Source organism: Rhineura floridana, chromosome 2 (assembly GCF_030035675.1).
Source record: "Rhineura floridana isolate rRhiFlo1 chromosome 2, rRhiFlo1.hap2, whole genome shotgun sequence".
NCBI classification, from domain to species: Eukaryota; Metazoa; Chordata; class Lepidosauria; order Squamata; family Rhineuridae; genus Rhineura; species Rhineura floridana.
In genome coordinates this window covers 234,023,956-234,037,924 of record NC_084481.1, presented here as the reverse complement: position 1 = coordinate 234,037,924, position 13,969 = coordinate 234,023,956, and the positions used below count along the sequence as shown (strand labels likewise).

Below are 13,969 nucleotides of genomic sequence, written 5' to 3'. Positions count from 1 at the left end.
CACCAGCTAAAAGTAGATTACACCTTTAATGTATGTAAGTGGTATATACACTGAACCCAATAAAGTAAAAATAAATTTGCCTTGGGAGTATCATGATCCTGATTTTTTTCTTTTCTTCATGATGCTGATTGCTAACAGCCCTTTAATATGGGATTACTTCAAATGCACCGATGTGAAGGAATTGCACTGCTTCTTCATTGAGCTTTCTATTTATTTTTTTATATTTTAAAAATCTTTAAGCAGTGCACAATATTTTTAAAAACAGCTTTTATCCTGACGTCTGCAACATCAAGCATTTACTTGCATGTGTGAACTGATGTTGCTCTATGACACCCTCCAATGCAGTGACACTCTTCAAAGGAGCCCGTTCACACATTCAGCAGCAATGTACATGCTTGCGTGAAGTACTCCTCTGTCCTATGTTCCAACATGCTATTCAGGCCAATGATCTCATAGCACATTTGTATCCAGCATCAGCTCTTATCATGCCATCACTAGGGGGCTGAAAGAAATATCTGGGGATGTCAAATGACACATTCTTACCAGGTATGAAGGCCAAATCACACGCACAACTCAAATAGCCAGATTTCACTCATTCAGAAGCAGGGATTCTCAGACTGGGCCAACATGCTCTAAACATGCCAGTCTGTTAGGAATACCCTACAACCCTCAGATACAATCCCACCATTGTTGTTGGTCTGCCACAGTAAACAACCATGCAAGGAATGTGGCCTTGTGCGCAGACCAGAAAGGGGCCAAGTTGCTCAACACAGAGGGCAGCGCCGGCAATCTGTTGTGAGCTGGAGTGCCGCAGCTCATATGCCTTTTGCATATGTGTCGTTAGGGTGCCGTCCATGCTGTCTTGCCAGTCCACAGAATTACCCTGAGTTATAGTCTTACTAGTCCAATGCTCCCAAAATGGTGGATGAAAACATGGGCATAGAAAAGTAGACCTGTGGGATCTGAGTGGAGTGGGCGACTGTGCCACTTTCCTTTCTCAGCTAGCTCTGCCAGACCCAGTGGTGGCTGGTGCCCATCGGAAGGATGGAAGGTGGGAGGGTCAACAGTGGGTGGAGTCAGAGCCAGTGACAGGTGGAGCCAACTCATTCTAGCTTGGCCGCCATCTTCTTCCCCGCTGAGTTCTATGGAGGATGGAGGTGACATCCAGTGGCCCCCCTAGACTGATTAGTCAGAAGGCAGGCGGTGACTGGCTGAGGGCAGACAGACATTGGTCACCAGGGGTAGGGAGTAGATTTTTGCTTCTATAAGTCAATAGATGGCATTCATTGCTATGGGGAGGAATAAGCCTCCCCTCTGCCCTAAAAATGGGGTGGTCTGGTCCTTGCTGTCAGAGCAGATGCAGTGACATACAACCCTAGCCCAGGGAGTTTTGCAATACAGGCCCTCTATCTGCTCACCTCTATCTTTGTCACATAGGAGCACAAACAAGAAACAAACTCCAGATCAGTTTGTACATTTCAGATCTCTCTTTCTGCACTGCAATGAAGCCAAGATGATGTACACGATGGTTTCTGGGCGGTCTCTCATCCCGGCACTAACTGGAACCAGACCTTGCTTAGCTTCAGCAAGGTGGCTACATCGTCCCAGCCCTATGTGGAGTGGGGCAGTCCTCATGCTCTCTGGCTCCCTTTACATCTCCTGGTACAAAGTAGAGAGTTTGTAACCTGGGACATAGTTGCAAGAAGCAAGATCTCTTCCTGCTTTCACACGCAAAAGTGAAGCTCTGCTGGATCAAACTGTTGGTCTATCCAGTCTGTTTCCAAGAGAGGACAGTCAGATGCTGCTGGGAAGCTTGAGGACATGAAAAAACATGCACAAAAAGTGCATTTAACTACTAGCAGGGTTAAGTCCCCACCTTGAAGACAACCCCTTTATCTCCTTCCATTGGTGGATGGCAGCTGTACAAAATTATCAAAGAGACCTACATAAGAGAACATATAACAAGCCTGGCTACTGGATCTGGCAAGAGACCCATCTAGTCCAGCATCCTGTTCTGACATTGCCCAACCAATGGGAAGCCCACAAGTAGAACCTGAGCACTCTCCCCACATGCAGTCCCAACCATCTTATTAGGGTTGCAACCATTTTGTTTGTGCAGAGTGAAAGATGCACGCTGCATCTTCCTAGCGCCCCTTCCTTTGTAAATGGTTCCTCCCTCCCTGCCATTTTTCATGACGATGGGCATTCCACTTGCACGTTTAAGAAGCAAAACTATTTGGAACAAGCCAGTGCAGACCCAGTCCTGTTGTTCATGTGGGCTCTTTGAGGAAGAGAAGACAGACATTTGGGGGAAAACAGACTGCTCTGACTTTTTTGTTTCTTTGCAGGGCCTCTGTGTACAAAACTCAAAAATGCTGAGCAACGCAAATTCTCTTGTGGGAGACTGGAAGATGGCAACAAGGTCCAGGATTACGGAGCACACAGCAGTGGGAAGGGAACAAGTCATCAGTGCACAGGGTGGAAAACACACACACAAGGAGCACACTGTGGAAAGCAAGCTGTAACCCAGAGAATAGTTTGCTTAATTTTTAAAGATCCTGGCAGGGAGCAAATAATTGTAACAACTTCGGGGAACGCAATAACCCGCACCCATGGCAGACTTGCAGCAAGAAGTCCTCCTCTGCTTGATTCCACCCACTGTGGAGTCACTTGCCACAGACGTCACACATCAACAGAGGGGGCAGTTGGGACATGAAACGGTGTCCTGACCCCAGGCTCCAGCAGCGATCAAGACACAGAGTCAGAGGCTGCAGAATCACCAGCCAAGGAGCTGCACCAGATCTAGGACTCTGCTGGAGAATGGGAGACAGGAGCCCGCAGAACAACCTCACATACCACGAGTGAAGACTGGTGGCTCCGATGTCAGTGGGGCAGTGAATCCGCTCCAGGTTTTTAGTCTGAACTTTCAAAGAGCTGTCCAAGGAGCTTTCACTGCCTCCACTGCATGCCACTGAGGCCTGCAGGGCCAGAGCCAGGAGCCTCCCTGGGCACCTTCCCTTGACTAAGGAACCAAACCCCTCACACAGTACCCTGCTCATGCGGAGAGTGCATCAGATGAGACAACATGTAGCTTAGGAGGGAGTGCCCATTGTCAGGGCAGAGTTGGCCCTGTAAGAAACTAAGTTCTACAGAAAGGGGCAGAGCCTGGGAGAGGCTGCCTGGGGGGCAGAGGCTTAAAGAGGCTGAGTTTGTTTTCATAAGAACATAAGAAGAGCCTGCTGGATCAGGCCAGTGGCCCATCCAGTCCAGCATCCTGTTCTCACAGTGGCCAACCAGGTGCCCCATGGAAAGCCCGTAAGCAGGACCTCAGTGCAAGAGCACTCTCCGCTCCAGCGGCTTCCGGCAACTGGTTTTCAGTCAGAGGCAGTATCCTTATGGATACTATGGTGGCAGAGCACAGACATCATGGCTAGTAGCCATTGTTAGCCTTATCCTCTCTGAATTGGTCTAAACTTCCTTTAAAGCCATCCAAGTTGGTGGCCACCACTGCCTCTTGTACTGCGTAAAGAAGTGCTTTCTTGTTGACCTCAGCTGGAGCAAGTTTCTCACTTGGAGCTCTCCATGGTACTTACTGCACCCTCTGAACTGCCTTGCAGAGCGGGCTCTGGGACCGGACCAGACAAATGGGGGAGGGGGGAATTGGTTGAAATATGATGGCACTTGTGATGGACAGGGCTAGATCCCGCCCTTTCCCATCAACTGGCCAATCCTGAAATTGGAATGTTGAGAAGGGGGGAGTGTAAAAAAACTGGTTTTGTCAGTACAGTTGACAAATACAGTTGGGGGTTAATACAAGTTGGGGGTTTCAGAAGAGAGATAGACAGACAGTTGAGTGCAGGGTAAGAGTAGGTTAATATAGAAACACTGAGTTCAAGAACGCAGGGAAAGGTGAAGATTTATGGCCGCCATGCTTACATGCCAGCTTTATACACTTGTCTCCAAGTAATTCTTCACTTGCAAATAAAAGTTCTCTTTTTGATTTGCATTACTGCCGGGATCACTTGAAGGTAGGAGGGGCGATACCTTACAAACAATACTGGAGCCCATGTAGAACTGGGCACACATATCAAGATCTATTGGGAGACACATCCTGCACATCTGTTTTACTGCTCCTGTTTTAGGGTAGTCACCTCATGGGCTGTCAGTAACCTAGGAGAGGTCACAAAAGGCAGGTGAGGTCAGATAGCTAGTCCCTGTGAGGGGAGAATTGAACAAGAGGAGTGGGCCTGGTTTCCCTCATCTGGGGTTTTAAGAGGGATGTCACAGCACTTTTGTAAGTTTGATGCTCTAACAGAGATATTCAGCACACAGGGAGAGGCTACCATAAATTTTCTGCTACTGCATGGGGGATGCCTGAGGCTCCGGGCCAGGAAAACAGAACTTGAGAGGGGAGTTCTCTTTGCCAGTTTCAAGAGTAATCTTCAGCCCTCCCCATCTCAGACAGCCCCTTCTATACACATTTCCACAAGACCACTAGAGTCAGAAATAAACAAGCCACAATATAAAGAGACAGGCCTTAAGGGAGTTTAAATATAGCTCCGTCAACAGGGTGATAAATTTGACACAGCGACCAGAGATGATAAACGCACAACTACCTTAAACACACGCGCCGGGGGGGAACCGCACATGCACACAGGCTTTCAATCTTAGCTCCCATCTCGCCTCTTTTTATCCATCAAGGTTGCTATTCAACATTTTACCTCATCGCAGTCATCACTGGAGATGTGCGACAGATGGGCTTCCTCATTCAGAGGCTCAATCACAGTCACCTCTGCAAACTCCTCCGTGGATTTCTGGAACTCCGGCATGGACCGCCTGCCATAGCGCTTCCCACCCTTGATGTATTTGGGCTGGGCTTCTGGTGAAGAATCTGCAGCGGGAGAGGGAATCCAAGACACTAATCACTGAAGATGCTAGTCAGGAGCGTAGAAAGCTGCCTTATATCGAGTGAGGCCATTGGTCCAGTTACCTCAGTATTGTCTGCACTCACTGTTTCAAACATCTCTGTTTTGATGTGTTTTTAGTGCTTTTGTTTGCTGCCCTGGGCTCCTGCTGGGAGGAAGGGCGGGATATAGAATCATAGAATCATAGAGTTGGAAGGGGCCTTGTAGGCCATCGAGTCCAACCCCCTGCTCACAGCAGGAAATCCACAGCTAGAGCATCTCCCGCAGATAGCTGTCCAGCCTCTGCTTGAAGACATCCAGCGAAAGGGATCCCACCACCTTCCTAGGCAGTCGGTTCCATTGCCGAACTGCCCTTACTGTCAAGAAGTTCCTTCTAATGTCCAATCTGAATCTACGCTCCTGCAACTTAAAACCATTAGACCTAGTCCTACCCTCTGGGGCAGCAGAGAACAAATCTGTACCCTCCTCTATGTGACAGCCCTTCAGGTACTTAAAGAGTGCAATCATATCACCCCTCAGCCTTCTCTTCACCAGACTGAACATGCCAAGTTCCTTCAACCTTTCCTCATAAGACTTGTTCTCCATACTGGCTATCATCCTCATCGCCCTCTTCTGAACCCGCTCCAACTTGTCTATATCTTTCTTAAAATGAGGCGCCCAGAACTGAACGCAGTATTCCATTATTTATTTAATAAATAAATAATAACAAACAAACAGGGCATATTCTACCTGGAGATGCTGGGGATTTAGTTTATATATATATATATATATATATATATATATATATATATATATATATATATATATATATATATATATATATATAAAAACCAAGTTAAGGGTTTTGGTTTTGGTGTACAAAGTCCTATACAGCTTGGGACCAGGACATCTGAAAGACCGTCTTACCCCTTATATACCCAGTCGATCAGTGCGCTCTGCAGGTGAGGGCCTCCTGCAGATACCATCTTATCAGGAGGTCCGTTAAGCACAACGTAGGAAGTGGACCTTTAGTACTGTGGCACCGACCCTTGGGAATTCCCTCCCTTTAAAAATTAGACAGGCACCATCTCTGTTATCTTTTCGGCGCCTACTGAAGACCTAAGTTGCTCAGGGCTTTGTAAATTAATACAAAGACCTTGAACCTGGCTCTGCAGTAGATGGACAGCCACTTCCTGTGCCTTAATGACTGCCACCAATTAAAATGGCAACTTTCACATTTGATTCTAAAAGAGAGTTCAGATAAGAGTAATCAATATATAAATCATAAAACTGCAAAGATTCGATAGCATGAAATCAGGAGGGGGGGATCCCTCTCCTAGACACATATTAGAATACTCAAAGAAGCCCACTGGAAGCCCAAATTCCGGACTCCTCTTGGATATCTCTTCTATACAAATTCTGTCTCAGAGCTTGTTAGTGCAAATGTATTCTGCAGCTTAGCTATGCAATGAATTATAAAACACACAAGACCAGGAACCCTTTGATATCCTCTCTCTCTCCCCGCCCCTCTCCAATTTCTCCTGGATGTGCCCCCCATCAATGCATACTACAAACCCTGGGGAACACAAGCAGGCATGCGTGTGTTTGAACAAGGCAATTTTAACAAGATCTCCTGCAGCTGGACCCCAGACATGAAAGGCATACGATGAAGTGCAGAGATAGGAAAAAATCAGAAATGAGACAGGCTGATTAAATAAGACTCAGAAGAACAAAAGCAAGCCTTATCATCACCATTAAAGCTGGGCTGTTGGCAGTCGCTAGCCTGCAGCCTCTCCCTGCTATGTCAGCTCTGGTGAATTCTCTCCGGCCGGCCCGTTCATTCTCTCTCTTTGCCTTGGAGAGAAATGAGGAGGAGGGGGGCTCATTTAAGCAAAGTGCAATTGGATTTCTCCAATGCAGACAGAAGCTACCCCACAGGGTGTGTGTGCGTGCTGCACTGCAAGAGATTTGGGGGGGGGGAATTGCAAAGGTGCTGCGACAACAGCCCTGCTTGCTAGCATTGTGCCAGGTTTTCTTCAGACAGCTACAAAGGAAATTCCCTTAACTAGCGCCAGAATCCCTTTATTCCCATAACTTTAAACACACACAAAAGGGAAGCCAGAGGCCACATATAAGCACTATACATCTAAAGCAGTATCATATAAGCACCTTAAACAGTCATGGCTTCCCCAAAAAGAATCCTGGGAGCTGTAGTTTGTGAAGGGTGTTGAGAGTTGTTAGGAGACCCCTATTCCCTTCACAGAGCTACAATTCCCAGAGCGGTTTAACAATCAACCTCTCTTCCCAGGGACTCTGGAAATTATAGCTCTTTGGGGGGAACAGGGGGTCTCCTAACAATGCTCTGCACCGTCAACAAACTACAGCTCCCAGGATTCTTTGGAGGAAGTCATGACTACTTAAAGTGGTATAATTCTGCTTTAAATGTATAGTGCGGATGAGGTTATAAACTAGCCTTCACAGAGATGGCGGTGAACCTGCGTCACTTCGACTTACAAGTGGAAGTCCACGTGACTGAATGTTCTGCCATCATGCACCCGTGTACATGCACCCTTCTGTATAAAACTAGAAGTTAGGGAGAAAGATTCTGCAAGCCTCGCTTTCTCCCTGACATGCTCTCCCCTGCTCCCCTGGCGGAGAAGAGTATTAAATCACACAAGTCCCCACTTACAATCTGGAGTGGTTAAGAGAAAAAGGATGAATACTCTGCTGGGTCAGGCCAAAGGGGGCCCAACTGGTCCAGCATCCTGTTCTCACAGTGGCCAACCAGATGTCTCTTTTGGGAAGCCTGAAAACAGGACCTGAGCGCTCTCCCCACTGGTGCTCCCCAGCAATTGGTATTCAGAAGCATAGCAATAGTAGCCCGTGATATTCTGATTCTCTGTGGATTAGTCTAAACTCCTCTCTTAAAGCTGTTCAGTTTGGTAGCCATCAGCCACATCTTCTTAAGAAATATTTGTGGGACCCAACTCTTCCGTTTTGCTTAATCTATACTGTGCTACCTTTGATTGGAATTACTGTATTTGTTTTCTTTTTACAATTGTGTTTTAAACCTGTTTTACTTGTTTTTGAACTGTGTGATTACACTGCTGAAACCTAACGGTGAAGGATAGGTAAGAAATCTCATAAACAAACAAACAAACAAATAAATAATATCTTTATCCCAGTCTGTATCTCTATCAGATTTGAAATTGTGTTTTTTTTTACATATGGCATTTTAAAGATTGGTTTCACATGTGGAATTGTTTTTCAGAAGATTGGAGGCTGCCTTACACAGAGTCAGGTGATTGGTCCATCTACCTGAGTACTGTCTGCACTGATTGGCAGCGGCTCTCCAGGGTTTCAGGCAGGCAGCCTCTTCAGGCCCTACCTGGAGATGTCGGGGATTGAACCTGCGGCCTTCTGCACGCAAGCCAGGTGCTCTGCTGCAGAGCTACGATGAAGCTTCCCCATCATACCTGACCCTCCTTTTCTCCTTCCCAGTTGGTCAGAGGCACAGAGGTGGGAAATCTGCCTTAGACCATTGGTCCTCCTAGCTCACTGTTCTTCCACCTTGGCTCCCCAGATGTTGCAGGATTACAACTCCCATCACCCTTGGCTATCTGGGGACCCAAGCTGCAAAAGCAGCGAACTAGCTCAGTAGTGTCCTCACGGACTGGCAACGGGCTCTCCAGCGTTCCAGGCAGAGGAACATTCCCAGCCCTAACTGGAGATGCCGTCGCAGATTGAACACGGGACCTTCTGCATCCAAAGCAGGTGCTGCAACCACTGAGCCCTCCTCCCTGTTGCTGTTTTTTATTGTGAAATCATTTTAAGGAATTTTATGGGAAGCAAATCATAAATGGAATCAAATAGTTAAAGAGAGGAGATTATTTTCTCTGCATACATCTTTCGCCGTCCTCTCCTTGGGTGGAAGGGTTGAGGGTCTAGTGACCCCAGTCCCAACCCCCTTTGCTACGTATAGATTTTATGGCACCAGCCAAAGTGAGTAGCCACAAAGGGTGGGGGCGCTCTTGACATCCAAGGCCTTGGGCTGCTGCAGAATCCTGCAGAGATCCTAGAGTGTGGGGCTGACTTCATTCCATGAATGGCATCAGGCTTCAGCAGGCGGAAAGCTCTAAAACCCTACCCCCAGTCTGACTGCTGCTCACCCCCACACTCAGCCATGGCCAGGGGCTATGCTTTGTTATGTATCAACATCAGAGGCCAGTCTTTTCCACAAGGAACTCCCCCCCCTTCATATTGACTTTCTTTACACATACACACATTCAGATTTGGATGGGGTCATGTGTTTGTGGAATAGAAAGAGATGCTCTTGTTTTGTAAATCAAGGATGCTTGTGAAATTGTATATACACACACACACCTTGGCTGGGATAGTACAGACCAGAAGGGTGGGCAGAGCAAATACCAAAGCTGGGAACAGTGTCAATGGTGGCAGCGGTGAAGGGATAGCGTAACAGCAGCAGGTATCCAAAGCAACCCAGGGCTGTCATCTTTAAAGGCAGAAAGAGACAGGGGGGTTGTGGCCTGCAAGTGCACCCAGACACTACCGAGACGAAGGCACAGTCTCAGGTCAGTACTGCGTTACAGAGTGTCAGGTGGTGGCGTCTAGTAGTGGGATCGAGACAGACCTGTGCTGGGGCCAGTGAGAGAGATCCATTACGAGACCAGACCCAGAGTAGGGATCTGACAAGGGCTTCCTGCAGATACCATCTTATCAGGAGGTCCGTTCCGCACAACATAGGAAATGGACCCTTAGTGTGGCGGCACCTACCCTGTGGAACTCCCTCCCCTTAAATAAGAGACAGGCACCATCTCTGTTATCTTTTCGGTGCCTACTGAAGACCTTCTTCTTTCAACAAGTCTTAAGTTGAGACCTATCCCAGTCTGCGTCTGTGTTGGAACTGCTTTTTAATATGCTTTTAAACCTTTTTTTAAAAAAAAAGTCTTCAAAGCTTTTTTAAAAAATGTTTTTAAAGTTGTTTTGTTTTAATGTATTTTAAAGTCTGTTTTTATGATGTTTTAAAGTGTTTTTGTGCTTTTGTTTGCCGTCCTGGGCTCCTGCTGGGAGGAGGGAGGGATATAAATCAAATAATAAATAGACAAACAAACAAATAAATAATACATAAGATAGGCTTCATGTGTTTCTTTGTTTTTAAGTACACCAAACAAAGAACTGTGCAATTATATTGCCAAAAGGCATTCAAAGGGCCATTCTCCATCAATTGTTGAGAAAACAAATTGCATTTGAAAATCATGAAAGGGTACAGAAAATCTTGGTGAAGTTCTCAAGGGTTGAGCTGCAGGGTTTTGGTCGCAGTTGCCTTATTTTCGAGGTGGCAGGTGAGTCTTTGCAAGTGTCATTTTCTTTCATTTCGCAAATAATCTTATCAGTGGCCTCCACTCTGCAGCCTTCCTGGGTGCCTGACCTTCAATTAAAGCCCAGGGAAATACTTCAGGGGGCTTTTTCATATCAGTTAGCACAGGTAGCCAGGGAGGCTGCAGAGTGCTGGAGACATGTTTACTGGGGGGAAAAACACACACACAAACTGCCCTTGGGTACCTCGCAGCAATAAAGAAGGCTCAAAACCTCCACCCATTGAAATTCTAAAGTGCCCTGCTGGGTATGAAGGAGAAAAGTGGAAACCTCTTTCACTGGGCCGGGGGGGGGAGGGGGATACTTTTGAGAAATTGAGGGACAGATTTCGGCACAGCCCTGGTTCACACTAGATCACCAAGTCTGGTACCGGAAGAGGATTAGACAGATCCTGTTTTTGACAGCCAGGCCAACTTCATCCCCTTGAGTGGCTCAAAAGAGTTTGCAGCAGAGAGGCCTCTGATATCGCCTGGAATGTAAAAACTCCTAGGTCTTGTTTCCTCCTATAATCACAATTCCATGCCAATGCAACATCACATTAGTGGTGGAGGAACCCTCGTCAGTTTGGCCCAGAAATAATCTTGTTCTACCAAAATATTTAGCTGGGTGTCAAGAAATGAACCCAGTAAATTGAAATTATTTCTGGAATTCTGGGCTCACGTCCCCGCCCTCGTGGGGTATTGAGGCCTCTCATGCCGATTCCCCAGATGGTATCAACCAAGGTTACAAAAAAGGGGGGGTTCAAACAGGAATTCAAATCAAGCTAAAAGTGGCAGAGCTGACCTGGCAAGCTATTGTTTGTAAAAATCAACTGATAATTCATCAGAAATAAGGTCCTAGACTATCTACGTGGAGAAAGGCAAGGCAAATTCAACAACACTAGTGGCCCTGGAGGCTGGTTGTGTACCAAAGCCTTTGCTTCTATTATTAATATAGATATATGCCAAAATAGGCTTCCAAGCAGTTTCCAAACATAAAAACCAATTACACAAACAAGACACTAAAAATTCTGGTGTTTTAAGTTGGAAGGCAGCCAGCCCCTAACAAATCCAGAGATCAATCTTGTATATATTTATTGACTTATTTCATGGGAAAAAATGATATCCCACCCTTTAGTAATCACAAACACACACACATGCACCAGACAATTACAGCGCAAATCTAACCATGGTTACAAAGAAGTAAGTCCTATTGAATTCAAGGGGGGGGGGGTTACTCCGAGATAAGCAGGGTTAGGATTTCTTCAATAACAAAAACAGTATGTCAGATAAACGCAGTAAGGCATTAAAAATAACTCGCATCAGGGTAAGCCACATAACGATGAAACACAGCTTAAAAGGCCTGGAACAATGAAAAGGTATTTTTCTGCCACCTCTGTTCCGGGATGTAGCCTGTAGCCATTATGGCTATATCAATCTAGTCCAGCATCCCTGTTTCCCCCAGGGATGCCTCCAAGATACCCATAAGCAGGGTCTGAGCACATCTGAGCACTCTCCTGCTCACGGTACCCAGCAACAGGTATCCAGAGGCAGGCTGCCCATCTGTCAATCAGCATGATGTCAGGGAAAGCGTTTCCTTTTGCCTGCACCCTTTGAAATCAAACCCCAAAGGCAAAGGCACAGGGCTTTGCAGGGGCCAATCAGATGCCTGCAAAATCTATTTTCAGCAGGGAGCTGCATCTTTACCTGCCCCACACCTCACACATAAGAACATATGAAGAGCCTGCTGGATCAGGCCAGTGGCCCATCTAGTCCAGCATCCTGTTCTCACAGTGGCCAACCAGGTGCCTGGGGGAAGCCCGCAAGCAGGACCCGAGTGCAAGAACACTCTCCCCTCCTGAGGCTTCCGGCAACTGGTTTTCAGAAGCATGCTGCCTCTGACTAGGGTGGCAGAGCACAGCCATTATGTAGAACATCAGTTGTAGGGCAGATGAGTGCAGCTTGGGGAAAATGACATTCAGGTCCAAATTGGGATCCCTGCTGGGACTAATTTGGACTGCAGGCTAGAGATTCCTGCCCTGCCCCCCACTGGTTTAGGGGGAGTGCAACCAACCCCAGCCAGAGTATCAGATAGCCACCACCTCAGTGGGTCGACATGTCACCCACCAAGAGTTCTGTAGGACCCCTCACCCAAGCCTCGCCAGACAGGGTGCCCATCTTTGCTTCATCTTCCTTAATTAATGTTGCAGAACCTTCAAATCCCCCCCTTTTTTTGATGCGAGAACCTTAGATGCAAAATACGAGAGGAACAGAATCCCCAGGAATGCTGCACTTTGTGCCTCAGTGGTTCCAGCCTGCAAAGCCTCCTTTAGTTACCCTGCGGAGAAGTATTTGTTTTGCATGACTAACCAAATCAGTTTCAAAATGCTTTCTTTGCAAGCATGAACATGTACCTGTAAGTCCTGGGAACTGGGCAGGACGAAGAAGAAAGCCCTCAACGCACATTCTTTTCATTGTGAGCCCTGGTCAGGGCGAATCAACTTGGGCAGCTAGTTTAGCGGCAAGAGATTGCTCTTCTAAATATGCTGTTACCCTCATGGTTGCCAGCGTATTCAAAATCTGGCTTACCTGGTTCTTGGAAGGACTCTTCATTTGTTAGTGTCCTGGACAAGAGGAGGATGAGTGCTTCTTTAAACTGGTCAAAGCGGACCTTTAAAAAACAAAGGTAGAGAAACAGTGTTTTCAGCACACACTGAACAAGCCTGTGTGGTGCATCGCTCACAGGAAAACAAGAGCCCCACAGTTGGATCAGGCCCAAAGCCTAGTCCAGCATCCTGTTCTCACAGTAGCCAACCAGATCCCTACATGGGAAGCCTACAAACAGGACCTGAGCATAAGGTCACTCTCCCTTCCTGCAGTTTCCAGCAACTGGTATTTGGAAGCATGCTGCCTGCTCACCCAGGTCTATATCCCAATACATCCCTGCCTGTGACCTGCTCCTCCAGCTCCAGCACCCTGAGCCATGCAAAGGTCTCCTGGGGACAGTGGCAGCCAGTGGCTCCATGTCAGCGGGGCAGTGGAATCCGCTCCATGTTTTAGTCCAAACTGAAGAAAGTTCAACTAAAACCCGGGCCAGCTGCACTGATCAGATTTTCCCTGCTAAGGCACTGTTGTACCACTCTGTTTTACAAGCAGAGTAGCTGCTCAGTGGTCTCATATAGTGCTATGGTGTACTTTCTCTGAAATCAATCCGGAACCTCTTTGCACATGCCAGCGATTACACAGGGAGATTGTTCACTAGTGGTGGCTTTTTTCTGCTTCACATGACTTGCCTGTTTGTTTTAATCAGGTCAATGCACGTGCCTCTGCACCACAGGAAATAACCCTTTCCTGCCCACACAGTGATTCCCACCAGCCAATGGTGAAGATAAAGTTGGAGCAAAAAGAAGTTGGGACAACTAGGGACTCCCACCAATTAGAACAGGGGTTGCCAGCCTTTTGGGGCCAGAGGACACATCCGGCATATTGAGAAAGTGCAGTGGGCACCAGTCACAAAATGGCTGCTGCAGGGGCGTGGCAAACCCCAAAATGGCTGCCACACCTGAAAGAGCAGCAAAAGAGATAGGGCCACAAAACAGAGCAGGTATGCCCCTCCTGTCATCCACTCCACCAATCAAGAAAAAGGCACCCAAGTCTGCCACCACGGCACTCACTCAGAGAGTGAAACAC

General features: G+C 47.1%; 1 protein-coding gene across 12 annotated transcripts in view; it reads right to left on the bottom strand.

The window, feature by feature from the left end:
* The window catches only part of NIN (ninein), a 131,231-nt gene that overhangs the window by 79,393 nt on the left and 37,869 nt on the right, over positions 1-13,969 (bottom strand). For 11 of the 12 annotated variants that reach the window (XM_061612555.1, XM_061612560.1, XM_061612559.1 and 8 more), the window contains 2 exons: positions 12,869-12,950; positions 4,722-4,891 (listed from right to left, as the gene is read on the bottom strand). In XM_061612555.1, coding sequence (XP_061468539.1) covers positions 4,722-4,891; positions 12,869-12,950 — 252 coding nt within the window. Of the gene's footprint in view, positions 1-4,721; positions 4,892-12,868; positions 12,951-13,969 lie in introns of those variants that run through there. The other variant, XM_061612566.1, reaches the window with a different exon arrangement.